Here is an 18,637-nt window from a genome sequence, read left to right on the forward strand (position 1 = left end):
TAATAGTTAACTGGTATGCAGAATAATTGTTTAAATCTATACTTTTAATCTACAGTGGAGGGATCACTGTGCTGTTGAATTCACACTATATGACCAAAAGTATATGTGGACACCTGGCCATCACACCTATATTAGCTTATTAGACACCCCATTCCAGAGCCACGGACTTCGATATGGACTCGCCCCCTGTTTGTGGCTATGGCAGCCTCAATTCGTTTGAATATTATTGGGACTTTTTGTCAATGTACAGGTATGTCAACAAAAAAAACCCCACCAACACCAGGTTCCCAGTGATTGTGATAATAGAGCCATAGCGGTTTATAAATATGGCCTTAAAATTGCATCTGCAGTAAGCACCTATATAAAGCTTTCACACTAGCTCACGGCTATATTCTCTATTGTAATATTATTCTCCTGCGGCAGAGGCCGCCGCGAGTCACTCCCATCACACCCTGCGATCTCGATAGAACCATCTAGAGGCGTGGCCTGCGATCCTGCTACCAGAGTTAGTCTACTGAGGGAGTGCTGGTGACGTCACGGGTCACCGTGCTAGGCTTTCCCTTGGAACTCCGCCCATCCTCCGCCTCCTTCTCCCTGCACTGTCAGATCTATTGCAGCTAGGTCCGCAGGCTCTAGGACAGCGAGGTAAGTGTAAAGACCGGAACGTGAAATGCCATTTCTGGACCCTTCAAACCCGTATTTATTACGGTTATCGTGGATCCTCGATTTGTCAGAATGCCATCATTTTGCACGCATGTGTATTTGGTCTCAGGGGTTCCTATAGAGGTCCTCGAGATGGAGGAGGCCGGAATAGCCGGTCGACCTTTGTGTATTATTCCGTGTGTGAGAGACGGGATGTGGGGCTGAACGCTATAGTCCTCTGAAACCAAACCTGGCTCAGTCGCCAGGCGCGTGTGTCAATCATTACTCGCTCCATATGCCAAGACCGGCATTTTATTTTTGCAAGCAACCCGGCCTTGTCCTCCAGCAGTGTGTGAGAGACACATTGTCTGCGTGAATCCAAAAGGTGAGAACAGTATGTAGAGTATAGAGCGGTGTAGTAATGGTCCTATCTATACAGCTACCTATTTCTCTATCATGCTGAATGGGCTACTTCCTGTCCCTATTACAAGATATAGGATTATCAAAGACGTGATGACCTTTATTGGCAGAGCCATGAGTGTTAATGCATGATAGGGCAAGCCCTGTTTGACATACTTCATCACATCCATGCAAACCTGCAATGTAAGGCACTAAATAAAAGAACACATATTTTGCCTTTTTTTTTACTGGACTACATTTTTAAAATAATTAAGACTCTCATTCACTCTGGTGTGGCTGCCATGTGATATTTGCCCTTCCTCATTATTATTATTGTTTTGTGTAGCGCCATCATATTCCGTAGTGCTGTACAACGAGTAGACAGGACATAACAAGTAGTATATAATATAACAATTTGACTTACAGAAACATCATTGCACAAAGCATCTCATTTAGGCGTTCGCAAATGTAAATTGGGGATGCATTGGTGTCAAGGTCACCAGGGGTTAACTAATAAAGTCTGGTTTAGAATGAGCTTTCTTAAAAGGGCATCCATTAAAATGTGTTCATGAACCCTTAGTATTTACTTAGCCCTACATCTTGAAATCTATTATATATACATGCGTGAGGCACGCTTGGCAATGAAGGGCAGGCAGTTGGTTTGCTTGGAGATTTGTTGTCCCTGAAGTAAGATGTCATCTGACCGGTATGTGAAGGACACTCCTCATTTGGCATCGATCCCTTCAACCGTAGAAATGTCATTCTGGACGGCATGACTGCACATGCTGATCATTTACGTGCTTGTTGGTCTAATCTGGGATTACGTTTAAATGAATAGATTTTAATGTCTCCTAATGGTGTCTACCTTTAGCTTGTGCAAAATATTTTCCTTAGTTTAACAGATCCTCTAATTTGTTGGAGTGTAATACATTTACAACCAGCTGCAAACGCTTACAGATGTTTCTCTCTTCTTATATAATACAAAATACATCCAAAGAAATGCATTGTAATTCTAGTTATTGTGAAAAAAAAAGGGATCTCGTTCATGTACAGCATTTAAATGCTAAAAGAGACTTAACATAGAATGGGTCAGCAGATAAGAACCATTCAGCCCATCCAATCTGCCCAATTTCTGAATGCTCTCCTTGGTTGCTAGCCTTCTCTTATGTCTAGGATAGTCTTATGTCATGCTTGCTTAAGCTCCTTCTCTGTATTAACCTCTACCACGTCTGCTGAAAGACTATTCCACACATCCACTACCCTCTCAGTAAAGTGATATTTCTTGATATTACTTTTAAACCTTTGCCCCTCTAATGTAAGACTATGCTTCCTTTTTGTTTTTTCACCTTTTAATTATACCCTCCTTCTTTATCGCGTTGAATGTTAAATGTTTCTGTCACATGCCCCCCGGTCACGTCTTTCTTCCAGGCTATATATCTTAAGATCCTTTAACCTGTCCTGGTAAGTTTTATCCTGTAATCCATTAAACATTTTAGTAGCCCTTCTCTGAACGTTCTCTAAAGTATCTATATCCTTCTTGAGATATGGTCTAGCATGGTTGGAAATGGCATATATAAAAAAACATTAAATATAGAAAAAAACATACATGTGATTGGCTACTCCAAAAACTAAAAAATGCCTGCATGCAGTAAGATGTACTGGAGTTCATCCAAACTGGACTCCAATATGTATTTAACATAAAAACAAGGCTGGAGTGCTGTAAGTTCAAACCAACATGACAGATATAAATACAGAAAATATTTGGGGAAACAGAAGAGATATTAAGTTGCTCATTAGTCAGCACATTTTTTTTGAATAATTGTTCTCTGTTCCAGAAATTCACACAAAAGTGTCAAGGTGCCATTTTTATTTTGATACCATGATGGCGTGCACTAGGGTACTGCATCGGGATGCGGGTCCCTTGGGACCCGTCAAAAAACTTGCAGGTGCGGCGGTTTTTTGGGTGTCCCAGTAATCCCACGCACTCCTGCAAGGATGCCCTTGCATTGCTCGCGCACAGCGTCTCAGGCGGAGTCACGAGAATTTACATCATGTCACATGACTCTGCTCCATTCCTGCTTCCCCTGGACGGGACAAGAGAAGAGACACTGTGTATGTGAGTAACGCGAAGGCATCCTTGTGGGAGTGCGCAGGAAATCTGCAGTTCAGGCAATGGGGGTGAGGGAGTTTGTATGAACGAGTAAGCGTGGTTGAGGGAATGAATGAGTATATCGGAAGGAGGGAATGAAATTCTTCACTATCCCTAAAAGCTGTGACAGAATGTTTGCGGGAGTGGGCGAGATTGGACACATATGTTGCGGGAGAGGAAAACATGTTGCGGGAGCGGGCGGTAATGGTCAGAAATTCAGATCGTAGAAAAGGTCAGGTATCTGCAATAGCATTTTACAAACTATGGCTACCTGGCTTGTTGGGTTTGTCTGGACCTGGCTTATGAATTCTATGAATCTCTTATGAATGAGATTTAAAGTTTGATGAAAAACCCATTTAATTTAATATGAATGTTCCACATATTCTCAGATGATTTGTATAAAGTATATAGATTCACACATACGTAGAAAAGGCTTCCATGTACTCCTTGCTTTACGATGGTGCAATAGCGATGCACATTCAGTACATTGACTTGATTACCCAAGGAGAATACCTTTTACATGAACTTGTAGTGAAATGCGAATTTGACTTATATTTTCAACTTATGATGGATTCATCTGAACGTGGCCCCATTATAAGTCGAGGAGTACCTTTTCATAGCAGTTTCTGCACCTCTAATTATACCCTACCACACAGGAGTTAGCCAGGTCATTGAGAGGCAAAAAATGATATTTGGGCTCTGGGCAGCAACCACATAAGGATGACCCTGTCCTCACACCTGTGAAGAGGCTCCCTAGCGCCCTTGAGCGCTGATAACTGTTAAGTTTCCTCTATTGTAGCTTCATGCACCAGAGCCCATGTGGTCCACGTGAATGTTGATGGCGTGATTGGCCACCCATTGGCTTAAACCTGATCCTTCTTTCTATATTGCACTGGGAAGGTTTGAATATATGCATCCAGTTGCTCTCCTATATGGGTATTTCTGAAAATTTACTTCACTGATCCCCCCCCCCAAAAAAAAGTAATAACTCTTTAGTATAGATGTTTTATTCGCAAGCATTGACACGCTACACTTTAGCAATTAACTAAAGGCATTTATTGAATCTCATATTAAACAAAAACCCTGCCAGAAATAATGTTAAAGTGTGATAATTGGACCCTAGGATATAATGTCATTCCATGGAGAGAAATAAAGGATATCAATTCTACAACTGTTTACTGGCATGTTAGTTGCCAATCACTTTAAATCAATTAAAATCAAATCTCTAGATGCGTTGTCTTCTAAATGTTTTTTTCAAATCTACATACATGGAATAATCTTTGCTTTGAGTAAGAATTTATTCCACGTACAGAAATATTGCCTTAACCCAAAGAAAATCCGCAGCTATAAAATGAAAGTATTTGAAACAAAAAATCAGTTTGAAATGAGAAGGCCCTGCTCATCCTCATTCAACTAGGTAACATACATCCCACATACTCCTAGACTGCAACCACATTTTATTAGTCTGCTAAATAACAATGAGTCAGCAATCGGACGTTCCTCAATGTTGTAAAGGAACACTGTAAGACCACTTCATACATTTTGTACTTGAGTGTTGTGTTGTAGCTACGTTTCTGGGAACTGTTCCTCTCCCTTTCCACTCCCTTTGTACCCCAAGGCTCAGTTCTAGGAATCCTTCCGCTCTCTCTAATTTCATCTTTTGGCTTTACTAAAGTCCCAAAGAAGAGTTGAGATGTGGACCTTGTTGTGTCTGGGGAGAGACCAACCTTGCCTAATGAGGCCCACAAAGGCTGAATAAGTTCATCTGTGGTTGGTTCCCTTTCACCCTGCATTTTAAGTCTAGCCTGCCTTACTGGTACGCATTAGTCTGATATGCTGATAGAATTATTACTGTTGAGCTTCACTACCATTTTTATAACAATTTAAGATATACTTTTGTTTGCTGTGAGACATTAATGCATGAGGGTTTCCATATTGTCTAATGGCTTGAGAATTACTTATATTATATCGGGCCATATTGTGCTTACATGCCATCTTTTACTTGCACTTAGCTTGGCTCTTAAAAAAGGTAGATTATGATGGGCTTTATCTCTTGAACCAGGTTGGAGTTTTTTAAGGAGGTGAACGTTTTCATCTTATAATAATAATTGGCATTACTCTTTAACTATGCACGGAGGGCTGGCTACCTCAAATTTGCATTCCGCAAGAGGTTCGCTCTTGATAAGGCATTGATAACCCATCTGAACTCGAGGCCTTGGAGCTGAGGTTCCAAGGAGTAGAGTTGCACTAGCCATCTAGCCAGCTACACATCTCCTTTACTGTTGTATTTGGGCCCTTGCGTGTCTGGAAGGACACTCTCAGGGAGCCTGCATATCTATGGGTTAGTTTGGCGCACAGCTGTTTTTGTCACTCAATACTCGCTGTCTTGTGAATGAACACCCCAGGTGTTCTTCTTTTGGTGAAGAAAATATGATACATAACTCTTTTGCTTGGAAACAGAAACTTCTAGTTGTGTAGTAGCCTCACTGTTTCTCTTTGCTGACTGAAGGCTTAGACGTTATAAATAACGCATTGTCCCGATTTACTTTGTTTGCCCCTAATTTAAAAACTTAAATTAGGAGTTTGGCCTAAATGCTAAATAATTTGTAGGTGCCGTGTGGCTCCTAAAGCTTACTGATGTTGAATTGTAAGCATGAGTAGGGCTCTCTTGTCCTTAAAACTGTATCATTATGTGGGAACGTCTGTTAACGTTATCGTTAGTTTTAATGTTATTACTCATTTTTTTCTCGCCCTCGATTGTGAAAGTACGACAGAAGAAAACATTTGTTTAGGCTGATATTTCTGGTTACGTTTACTTATTCAGGGAGAATCTAGATCAGACATGCTATTTTTTTTTCTTCCCTAAGGATTTGTCATGGCATGAAATATTTCCCGGAGTATTTATTTTATCCAGATAATGCCATCTTTGCAATAGGGCCATGACTGCACATGTTCAATTGTAATAAATGAGAATAATTGGAGAAAAATATTCATAATCTCTCATTATTAAAGAATGAATGCGCCATACATTATCTATGCATAATTTAATATAATATATATATATATTTTTTTTTTTCAGTAAACAACTTCCTTGGAATTCTAGCATTCTACTAAACATTCTACTGTTTAACCGTGTGAGGGCGTACGTAATATAAAGAGTAACAGATTGAGACATTTACAAACGCACTGCATTGGAGTCGATAACCGGCCACATTATAAAAACCAATATATTCATTATTGTGAAAGTGTCATAACACTATTTTTTATCTAAACATATTTAATCAAATCATTTCATTTGTTTGTAGGCGATGAACACATTGTGCACAATTTTAGTTGACCCGTAAGCAATATAAATGCTTGTTTTAAATTCTGCCAATATATCTCTGCTATACAATGACATATAAATATAGTGTCTGTGTGTTGAACACAATATATCTGAATTACACTGTGGACTCTTTCTTGATCGCATGTAAAATGTCAGGCTGCCCAATTAGCTTCAGGCGCAGCTACCCATGCTTGCGTGATGGATCATTGTTGACATTCTGCTTGCATAGCGCGGCTTTGCCTGTGATCCATTTAGAATTTCCTGTCTTCCATGGGCGTTGTGGTTAGTTGCGGTAATGCTATACGTGACTTTCTAAATGTGTTTTCCACTGTATTTTTAGCAAGGTCCTCTACTGAAGGTGCAGCAGCTCGGAAAAGTTTAGGATAAACTCTGAATTGGGAGGGCTTTCATCCACTTGTAGAATGGTTCAGACTTGCTGTGAGATGTAATATAATATACTATAAATGTATAATTTTAAATATGTTTCGGTTTCATTTATAATTATATGCACGGTGATGCCTAATTTTTTTTATCCTCCTCCAACAGAAAATGGCCATACCTCCAAGTTACGCTGATTTAGGAAAATCTGCTAGAGATGTCTTCACCAAAGGATATGGTAAGTGTCGTAAATTTTCCAAACTCGAATGCTCTATGTTTTATATAATATATATACGGTTCTAATGCTTTCATTCTGATTTCCAGGCTTTGGCTTCATAAAGCTTGATTTAAAAACAAAATCTGAAAGTGGATTGGTAAGTTTTGCTAGCAGCGTTTCTTTTATGGAGACTCTGTTACTGGGAACGGAAAACCTTAACGCTTTGAGTTTAGGGGCTGTGGACACCGTTTATAAGTGCCTAGTTTTAGGCAAACTTGATCAACCATTGTAGTTGATTTAAAGAGTGGATAAGGGAGATGACATCGGGGAAGTTATTGGCTGGTTTTGCCACTGTTTGCCACAGATCTGAATTTCTCCAGTGTAAAATAGTTGCTTATCTTAAATGAAATATATCTATATTGAAATGAAAAAAGAACAAATTATACATAGTTACATTAGTGGTTGAAGGTGTGCTTTGCAAGCATAATTAGTGGAATTCAAATTGTATAAGGGGCCAATATTGGCAATATATCTAAATTCATAAATATGCCTAATTTCTGCTTGTTGTTCTTAGCAACAAGTCAGGAGTTGTCCGTATATGAGCTTACTTTGTATAGGGGAGAGAACGGCTTAGTGTTATGAGAGGGATTATCTATGCGTCGGTGTACGGAATAGCCAAGTTGGTATTTGCTGCACTCGAGGGGGCCGGATTTGACTACAAAAAATCTGACTGCAGTGTTCAGGAACATCACTGTTTTTTTCTCTCATTTACAGGAATTTACAAGTTCTGGCTCAGCAAATGCAGAAACTAGTAAAGTTAGCGGCAGCTTGGAAACTAAATACAAGTGGTCGGAGTATGGTCTTACGTTCACAGAGAAGTGGAACACAGATAATACGCTGGGAACTGAGATCACCGTAGAAGATCAGGTACTTAAGAAAACCTTTAACACATCACGCACAAATATATATTACCCATTTGTCTAACTGTTGTATCTAACCAATTTCTTTTTCATTCAGCTTGCCAAAGGACTGAAGCTAACCTTTGATTCCTCATTCTCTCCTAACACTGGGTGAGTTGTGAACAAGTCATTTTTGTTTTTGGTACATATTAATTAAATGTTTAAACATCGTACATGCTTTTATAACCTAAAATAACTATTTTTCCTTTTTTAAGGGATTATGTTTGCTTCAGTATCCAGAGGAACTTATACTTGTTTAATTCCTTTGCAGAAATATACCAAATGATGCCCTGTCATTGCCATCAATACTGTAGCGTTAGATGAGTTATAGGACTAGAAATTTAAAACACAACAGCAAAATTTGGCTAATATCAAGACGGTACTTTCAGGGATATGGGCTTCAATATTTTTTTTTAGTGCAAATTGATGACATACCGTTCTTCCTATCCTTAAGAAGTCAATTAATGCATGGAAATGGTTTTGCCGAGTGAGCATATTTAGAAAATGCACAGATTTCAAGCCGTGGCTGGGCTCCATGATCGTGTGAGCATGTGACTGCTTGGGGATGTTTATAATCTCCCGTTACATTGTACTCCTAATACATGACTGACACCCCATAAGACAACAGAGTTATTGAGGACATGGCGAATTCTTGTAAGGCAGAAAACGGGGTAGAACATGCTATTTACCCACAACATGATTCATATTAAAGTGTTCATTTCCAATTGGTACACTTGTTTCATTGTACACTATAGATAACTTAGCAGGGCTCCCAGGTACACCCTGGAAAGGTCTTGTCATCTGCTGTAGGTTCCCAAACCTATCCAACATTCTAGAGGAGCACAGGATTGTAATGGAAGTCATGAGAGGGGGTATTGATGTTACTATAGAAACAGAACTAGCCATCAGTTGCTTAGAAAGGACAGCAGCCGTGGTTCACATTGATACCCGTCTTTAAATTCTGGCATCATCGTATACAATTCAGTTAGGCTGGTCACATCAGTCATTTATGTGAAGTGCTGCCAAGGAGTATGTAGACGCATAACTAACTCATTCCAGCCTAAGAGCTTATACATCCCATGTGCAAGGCAGCAATGGAAGCCCAAAATGAAGCCCATACTTTTAATTAAATAAATTTACATGTAAAAAATAAATGGACATAGGGGGATTTAGGTCCCAAAGAGAAACTGTCCCTCCTAGGGACATTTGAGAGGTTTGTACTGTGCTATATATATATATATATATATATATATATATATATATATATATATATATATATATATATATATATATATATATATATATATATATATATATATATATATATATATATATATATATATATACATACAACTTGGGTTTCAAAGTATACTTAAAAGTAACGGCACAAAACTCCACCTTCCTATGTGTTAGGCAGCCATCTGTCACAGAATATGTCACTGTCACTGAATATGGTCCAGTGTTGTGGCTTTCTCTGTCATGCATTGTGTCCCAATCTTGAATATATGAATGGGTCTATCTACCACAGGATAAGCTCAATTATTCATATAAAAATAAAAATCTTTTGAACAATTCTTATAGGAAAGATATATAATATATTATTCCATGTTGTACATAGCTGAAGGGTGGTGTGACAGCTGAACATATCAAGAGTACCTACAAACATTAATTTTAGCTCTAAATGGATAACCCAACGACCTTAACATAGCGTTTCCTTAAATGAAACTGTTCAGTCCTGTAATGTGATCCATCTTCTGTTTTTTTGTTGTTGCTGTTTTTTTGTTGTTGCTGTTTTTTTAGTGTCCATAGCAGGAACCAAGCAGATGGATAGATGTTTATCTGTTTTGTACATTGCTTTTGTTTTGTTTTTTGACTATTGTAAACAAAAAAAAAATCTTTCATGTACTTTTGGACATTTCAGAAAGAAGAATGCAAAAATTAAGGGCGCATACAAACGGGAGCACGTTAATGTGGGATGTGACATGGATTTTGATATTGCCGGTCCTTCAGTCCGTGGAGCTGTGGTCTTTGGCTATGAGGGCTGGTTAGCTGGCTACCAAATGACTTTCGAGTCAACAAAATCAAGGGTCTCTCAAAGCAACTTTGCAGTTGGATACAAAACTGACGAATTCCAACTTCATACTAACGTGTAAGTAAAAAATGTGGAACGTGTGTATTATCGTTATAACGTCTGTAGGGGTGCGAGTGCGGCTCGGAGAAGCGGTACTTGGGAAGAAAAGTGCGCTTCTTTCTGTGTCTATACAGACAGTTTATCCATAATCATTATTACATTTTAGAGCAGATTAAAATATCAATGAAAGTATTTTACATTTTTATTTAAAAACAACAACATTGTAGTAGTTAAAACAAATAGAATGTAGAGCCATGGTTAGACAGAAGTAAGATAATTGGTCACACAATAGAAACCAACAGTCAAACAAAACTTTACTTTTTCAGGATTTAGCGTTTCATATGGATGTATTTAGCATGGGACCAAGAGCTTAATTAAACTATACCATAAGCAATTGATTTTGAAACTACATTCAAAATCATATGCTCAAATAGCCTTGTCCAGGTGGCCCAGAGGAAATAGAATTGAACCGGATTTGGTATCAGTTGGATTGCAGGGATTCAAAATGTGGAGATCAGAAACGGACATAATGTAAACCTTTGTTGTTTATCTTATACTTAAAATAGAGATTAATTGGTCTAGTATATCTTTTTTTTTTAATTATTTTAGCTGTATGTATTTATTTATTCTATTTTTTTGTTTCAACAGAAATGATGGTACAGAGTTTGGAGGTTCTGTATATCAGAAGGTGAATGACAAGTTAGAAACTGCCATAAACCTGGCATGGACAGCAGGAAACAGCAACACACGTTTTGGAATTGCAGCCAAATACCAAATTGATTCTGATGCTTCTTTCTCTGTAAGTAAAAAAAAAAAAAAAAGAGTAGTCTACAAGTTAAATTAAAAAAATAAATCCTGAAATGTACTTTTTAATGAATACGTTTACTAGATTTTATATTTGTGGTTTTTTTTTTTCAGTAGGAGTGGTGTGGGATGCTTTGGCAATTGATTATACATTTTTCTTTCCATTGTTCGCTTTTTATCATTTTAAACTTTTTTTTAAATGTTTTTTTTTAATTTTTACTAGAAATCATTTTGCAGGTATCTTCTCTAACCAGCGGTTAGCCCTGAAGATGTCATAGTGATATCACAAGTATCATTTTTTAGTTTGTTTTTAGCATTTGCATTGCATTTTTTTTCTCTTAGAGATTCAGAAAGGGAATTCATAAACATACAGTGCAGGTGTTTCCATGTTTACACCTGCCGACAAGGAAGAGCTCAAGCTGCCCATAGCCTAATCTATGTCAGCTGGGAGATATCCCCGATGCTAAAACCCCAGGATGTGCTTTATGTACTAAGGTTGTTTGGACCATTTTTGAAGGACATAATATTAAGTCCTGATGTGTGAAGCAGTTAAGAAACCATTGAAAATATGGGAATTTAGAACCTACCAAAAACTAACTCATGTATTTTCAGTTGGCTCTAAAATAACTGAAATGACAGAAAGTCATGTATATGTACTCTCAGACAAATTGTATATTACAGGTGATTAGTTTTACGAGTGTTAGCGGGAGAGGGAATCCTAATCAGCTTGCGTTTACCCTTAACATGACTGCCCACTAGACTTCTTAGTGAATAAAGACTAGAGACTGATTTATTTGTGGTATAAAGGACACTAGAGAAACATTTTTATTTTATGTTACAGGCTAAAGTGAACAATTCAAGCCTGATTGGACTAGGATATACCCAAACTCTGAAGCCTGGTACGTAATTAAAAATATATCTGTTTAAAACCCAATAGCAGGTGATAGTACCTGTAAATTTATACTGGAGTCAATGCAAAATGAATGCACAAGTACACACACTCACACATTATAAGCTGAAACATATGGCTAAAGTCACAGCTATGTTTTCTTAAAGCATTTTGATAAAACAGCTAAGCAATAATAAAAATGTTGCTTGAAAAAAAAGTTTTATCGAACACATATTGGACAAATATAATATAGATGTAATTCAGCTAGACTTCTTCAGAACAGGTAAGTGCATGATGGTTTCAGTTTTTTATGTGTGTCTGCGTAATGAACAGTAGCGTCCTGCAAATCTTCGGACCAATTGAAACTGTAATCAAACTCAAATAATTTCTAAATGAAAATGAACCCCCAAATCAAATCTGTCCATAGATTTAAAAAAAACGCATAATCACTCTTTTACATACACCGCGCCTAATCCCTGCCAACTACTATTATTTCCCAGCCACCTTATCTCCTCTTGATGAGATGATGTGTGTCCTTGTCACTGCCTGTGCATAGCCATGTGTTTAGTAGCCTGACTGGCTGTTCTCTTCTTCTTCCCGAAGCAGTGCTCGGGATTGGCCTGTTTAAAGGAAATTTAGTAACATTTGATTTGAAAAGCACATATTTGCAGTTTCTAAAAAGAGATTTTTTTGTGTGAAAAGTCTTCTACTGTTTTGGTTATAATTTGACCCTCTTTTGCTATTAATTTTGTAGGCATCAAGCTTACACTATCAACATTGCTTGATGGGAAGAACATCAACGCTGGAGGTCACAAGCTGGGTCTAGGACTGGAATTTGAAGCATAAAACATTTCACACTGCATAGCTCACTTTCCTGATGTTCTGCAGCATAAATGCCCTACAAATCTAGTGTACCATGTAATGTTTTATGCCTGGGATGCAAACAGTCCTCTTTTTCAGTCACAATCGATTACTTGTGAAGTGGACAACTAAGCTTTAAAGTGTGTTTTTTGTTGGGAAGATAGATCGTGAAAGAAACTCTAGGGAACAGTTTTGTGATTCCATGCCAACTTTGGAATATTTCATAGCTGCTCATTTTTACCATGCTTTACTAGATAAAATATATAGATTTTTATCAGTGTAGGTCTAAAATGGTACTAAGATAAAGAAAAGAGATATTAAAGGTTTTTTTTAGATTATTTAATGTTTTCCTACATAAGCAGCTAAAGCACATTTATCAGCATTTCTTTGTATTGATCCTAATTTCTCAACATGAGGTAAAGGATTAGGTCATTTAGATCAAAGGCAGTAAGAACAGCCAGTACCTGCACAAAAAGGGACTTTATAACAGTTTATGAAATACTCAACTCTAGAGTCTTAACTGGAAGTTGTTTGAAATTGCCAATGTTGTTCTTAGGCCTTTTTCTGGTATTCTATGTTCTCTTTTCATGTGCAGAGTCGCTAAGTTCACAACTTGTGGTTCACTTCCCTAACACACAGTACAGGAACCGCTTAAAGAGCCATATGCAAGGGAAGAGTCATTGTTTCTCATCATCACACGGCGGCATCACTTATACATCTTTTTCTCCACACAAAGTCCTTTTACGTTCTGCAACATTTTTATGTATTTTTTTAGGAATGTGATGAGTCATGTATTGTCTTCCATTCAGTGAAAGTAGAGTCCCTTGGTATGCTGTATGAAACATCACCTTAAATAAAACCTGAGTAAAGTAAACCTTTGGGCTTTTTCACTTGGTATCATAAAATAAAACAAATAGGGCTCTGCGATTACACCTTTCACTATCAGAATAATTTGTCATGTGTATAATGTCAGTGTCCCAGTTTCCTTTATACATTGAAGCACGTTTTAACAAATGCTCCATGTTTTTAAGAAATGTCCAAATCTTGACATTGACAGTTAAAATACACAAACGTTGGCATTAGAATGGGTTGTATTGAAGAGCTCAGTGGCTATAAATCTAGCATTGTCATAAGATGCCGCCTTTGCCATAAGTCAGTTTGTAAAATTCCTGCCCTGCTAGATCTGTCCTGATGCGCTGTAAGTGTTGTTATTGTGAAGTGGAAGTGTCTAGGTGTAACAATAGCGACAAACCTAGCAACACACACAGAGTTGGACCACTGAGTGCTGAAAACATGAATTGCTTGTCCTCTGTAGCATGACTCACTACAGAGTTTCAAGTTACCTATGGAAGCAATATTGGAAGAATGAATATAAAAAGATCCCCCAGAGTAAGGAAGGAGACAGAGCAGCAGCAGCAGTATGACACTGGGCAGGCACTGGCAGATGGATACATTCAGCCACTTCGTGCAGGACTGAAACTCCACAAAATTCGAAAAGTCAAAAGAATTGGCGCCCCAAAGTAAGGAAGAAGGAGCATTACTAGAACCTCGCTCGCTTGGAATATTGAGTGCTGGGTAACCTAGTTTGAGGTTGGTTTGGATGATAATTTGGTGGGTTGGCATGAAAGCAGCTGCTGGGCCAAGAATTCCCCATCTCTAGCTGCTTTCACCATGTTTGTTGCCCTGTCAGTCACCACATTCCCAATTCTACCAATGTGCCTTCCTGTGGTTCAATCCACTGCGCCATCATCTTCCTAAAATATGTTTGCAAAATATAATAGGAGAATAATAGGAACATTACAGAATTAAACATATAATTTCCAAATGATATGTTTAGTGTGTAATCTAAAAAGAAAGAAAAAAGGAGAAAACTTACTATAACGAGAGTCAAAATTGGTATAAAGATTCTATACTCAAAAGAATCTCTAATTTCGGAAGTGATGTACCAAGGAATCCCCCGAGGCTGAGATCTACGATAACAGAATTGATTAAAAAGGAGCTTTTATGTACTAAGCTGTTCATTAATTGTAACAGAAAGTGGACTATTTTGATAACAAGATTCAGCAATATTTATAACTGCATAGTTGCAAAAAGATAGGTCCAGAAGAGTAAAGAGACGCTGGTCTCTCAAGCAATTCTGGGCTAGTGGCAAACTGGTGGCTAAGGGAAGGTGATGCTTTTAATGCCCCAAATGTGGAGTAGATGTTTCAAGGGGCATGGATGCATGAGTAATAAAGATGGAGAACAAAATGTGCTCCAAATGTGGAGTATATGTCACAAGGCACATGGTTACAGAGGGAAAAAAGGATGGTGGAGTTCATGAGAATAATGTATACAAGTGTATTAATAAACAGTACAATATCAATTAGATCCAATAAAAATCTGTAGGTGAAATGGATCAGTGTCTGGCTACATATCTGATTAACAAAAGTCCTGTAAGTTGCGAGGTAAGGTGGGGCCTCCATGCATCCGACTTGTTTGTCCAGCACATCCCACAGATGCTCGATTAGATCGAGATCTGGGGAATTTGGAGGCCAAGTCAACACCTTAAACTCGTTGTTTATTCATTAAACCATTCCTGAACCATTTTTTCCTTGTGGCAGAGTGCATTATCCTGCTGAAAGAGGCCAATGCCATGAGGAAATACTGTGTCCATGAAAGGGACTACATGGTCTGCAACAATGCTTAAGTAGGTGGTACGTGTCAAAGTAACATCCACATGAATGGCTGGACCCATGGTTTCCCCAGCAAAACATTGCCTCCCCCTGGCTTGCCTTCTTCCCATATTGCATCCTGATCTCAGGTAAGCGACACATACACACACACACAGCTATTTACGTGAGGTAAAAAAAAACGTGATTCATCAAAGCACCTTCCATTGTACCATTGTCCTTTTTTTCTACCAAATTTTGTGTCATCGGCATTCAATGCAATACGGGAGATCATTAATAAAACAAACTATAAAGAAGAGGACACAGGAAAGACCCCTGAGGTACTCCACTAAATACCCTGGTCGAATTTAAGAATTTTTAATTTACAACCCACTTAATCTTAGTCTTCTAATATTACTTCTGTGGTTGTGGTAGAAGATGTCAGCTTCAAGGATACGTAGGACTTTTAAACTTCCATTTATGTAAAATACAAATAAATATAAGTATAAAATATAATTATAAATTGGGCAGACAAACAAAGCTGTTAATCCCAAACATTCAAGGTCTTTTAAAACTATAATATTATTAAAGTAAATGTAAATGCATAGTACTCAGGCTATGGTGAATTCACTTAATGGCCTCAATAATGACTCATCTAAGTAAAATTTATTTTCTAATATTAATGTTTTTATATATGCTTTGACAAAATCTATTTGATTTTTACATTAAAATTATACTTTTATAATATTGTACTTTTGTAAAATTCTATAAAACTTTCAAATTAGTGAAAAAGTTAAAAACATTTGACAAAAATGACAAATATTAAAGTATCATAGTGTAGTATCTAATATGCACTGGTCTATCACAGCAAACACAAAGGTGATTTTAAATTGATCGTTTATTAAGAGGTCGGAAGGCGTACCACTCTACTTAGCTCAGAATCCATTAGAAGCAAAGTTTATAATGAAAATATATACTTTGAAGACTGTTATTTATCAAAAAATACAGTTGAGGTTGTGGTGTAATGCCTCACTAGTGTCACTAGATGTCTCTAGTTATTTTTAAATAATTTCTGAAGTATAAAGAGAAAGAATTACAGTTTTACAGCAGATATTGGCAAACAACAAAATAGATCAGCTAAACAGGAAAACAAGACATACTATAACACATGCTGAGAAGAACAAACTGTTTCTGTAAATTATTAAGAGAGAAATAGCACAGTCTGTAGCAAGACCTGGTACATGAAGGTTAGGCTTGGGGCTATCACTCAAATTGAAGCATTTGGAATGTGTGCATTCATTAGGCCAACATGAAATAATTATATGCCCTATCAGTGTGTCTTTGATCACATAACTGCAGTCTATATATAAAGCCCATGGATTCCAAGGTGAGAATTTAACAGATTCTCCAGTAATAATATGGAATAGGATGACATTTTCAAGGCTGTATATCCATATTGTGGATCTTGTAACATACTGTCACCCAAGAGGTCTTATTAACTAAGTAAGTTGAGAGTTAGCAGTAGAGTTGAGATGTCAACTTCACTATTCATTAGGAAAGTCAGACCCCTTTATATAATGCATACTTACATATATGGACAAAAGCATTGGGATATCTGACCATGACCATTACACCAACAGAGACTTTTATGACATTGCATTCTAAATACATAGACATTAATATGTAGTTGGTCCCTCCACTATTTTGGGAAGGCTTTCCATAAGATTTCTGTGGGAATTGCTACCCATTCATCCAATACAGAGGTCAGGCACTGATGTTGTACAAGAAGGCCTGACTTGCATTCTCTGTTCCAGTTCATCCCAAAGGTGTTTGATGGGGTTGAGATCAGGGCTCTGTGCGGGCCATTCAAGTTGTTCCACACCAAACTCATCCAACCATGTCTTTATGTACCCTGCTTTTTGCACTTGGTCAGTCATGGTGGAATAGAAAAGGACCTTCCCCAAACTGTTCCCACAAAGTTGGAAGCATAGCATTGTCCAAAACGTCTTGATACGCTGAAGTATTAAGATTTACCTTCACTGGAAGTAAGGGGTCTAACCCAAACCCTGAAAAATGATCTCCTGGCATCTTGCAAACCCAGACTCGCCCATTAGACTGCCAAACAGAGAAACGAGATTCATCACTCCACAGAACACATTCCCACTGCTCAAAATCTGCTTTACATCACTCTATTCAATGTTTGGCATTGTACTTGGTGATGTGAGGTTTGCATGCAGCTGCTCGGTCATGGGAACCCATTCCATGAAGCTCCCGCCATACATTTTTTGTGCTGATATTAATGCCAGTGGAAGTTTGGAACTCGTTAAGCTATGGAGTCACCAAAGTGTTGGTGACTTTTATGCACCATTGACCTCAGCACTCAGCACAGTTGACCGGATGAAATCTTACAAACTGACTTATTACAAAGGTGTCATCCTATCACAGTACCATGTGCAAATTCACTGAGCTCTTTAAAACGACCAAATGTTTGTAAATGCAGACAGCATGGCTAGGTGCTTGATTTTATACACCTGTGGCAATGGGTCTGATTGAAATACCTGAATTCAATAATTAAGAGGTATGCCTTAATACTTTTGTCCAATCTAGTGTAGATTAGTAAGATTTCTTGACAGTGTCTGAATGTATGGGAAACACGAATAAAAAACGAATACAAAATTAAAATTTGAACTATTACACCAGGATTAATGGGCAGACTATATGTTATACTATATATTCAGTCATTTAAACTAAGATTTTTTTTTTTTAATCTAAGATCTTTTGGTGCTTGCTCTTGGTAGAAGAAGATGGACACTGGGCACAACAGAACAACCTAAGGGGTCTTGAGGATCAGCCCTTGGTTAAAAAGGCTTTTTAGACTTGAGTCTCTGTGCCAACTCTGAAAAAAACTTTCTTGTGACATGCTTTCGCTTCAACAATAAAATATGGGCCAGAAAGGTGGAAGGAAGATAAAACAGGCCTAGTTCAGGTAGCCCAGCTGTCTTTAGAATGGTTCTCGCCAATCAGAAAGCCAGACAATCAAAAGTAACGGAATTGAAACCTAAAAATGAAATGAGGGCTGGGTCAATTTTAGTATGTAAATGGACCTCGATATTGGATACTCCCACATGAGACTTTAGGACTAGGCCATCTTCTTTTACTAATGGAGACCAAAAAGCCAGCTTTAGAAAAACATGGGCCACAGACCACCCAAAGCAAAGCAAACCATCTGCTA

At 37.8% G+C, this 18,637-nt stretch overlaps 1 protein-coding gene across 1 annotated transcript; it reads left to right on the plus strand.

Annotated features, from left to right (window-relative positions):
- Positions 1-507: 507 nt before the first annotated feature.
- On the plus strand, positions 508-13,628 carry LOC128491173 (voltage-dependent anion-selective channel protein 1). The gene is made up of 9 exons (XM_053463397.1): positions 508-645; positions 7,062-7,131; positions 7,218-7,267; positions 7,885-8,037; positions 8,128-8,180; positions 9,991-10,218; positions 10,849-10,999; positions 11,846-11,903; positions 12,648-13,628. The coding sequence occupies exons 2-9, from the start codon at positions 7,065-7,067 to the stop codon at positions 12,737-12,739; spliced, it is 852 nt and encodes a 283-aa protein (XP_053319372.1). The 5' UTR covers positions 508-645; positions 7,062-7,064; the 3' UTR covers positions 12,740-13,628.
- The last annotated feature ends 5,009 nt before the right edge of the window (positions 13,629-18,637 follow it).

Source organism: Spea bombifrons, chromosome 4, assembly GCF_027358695.1.
Source record: "Spea bombifrons isolate aSpeBom1 chromosome 4, aSpeBom1.2.pri, whole genome shotgun sequence".
Classification (NCBI taxonomy): domain Eukaryota; kingdom Metazoa; phylum Chordata; class Amphibia; order Anura; family Pelobatidae; genus Spea; species Spea bombifrons.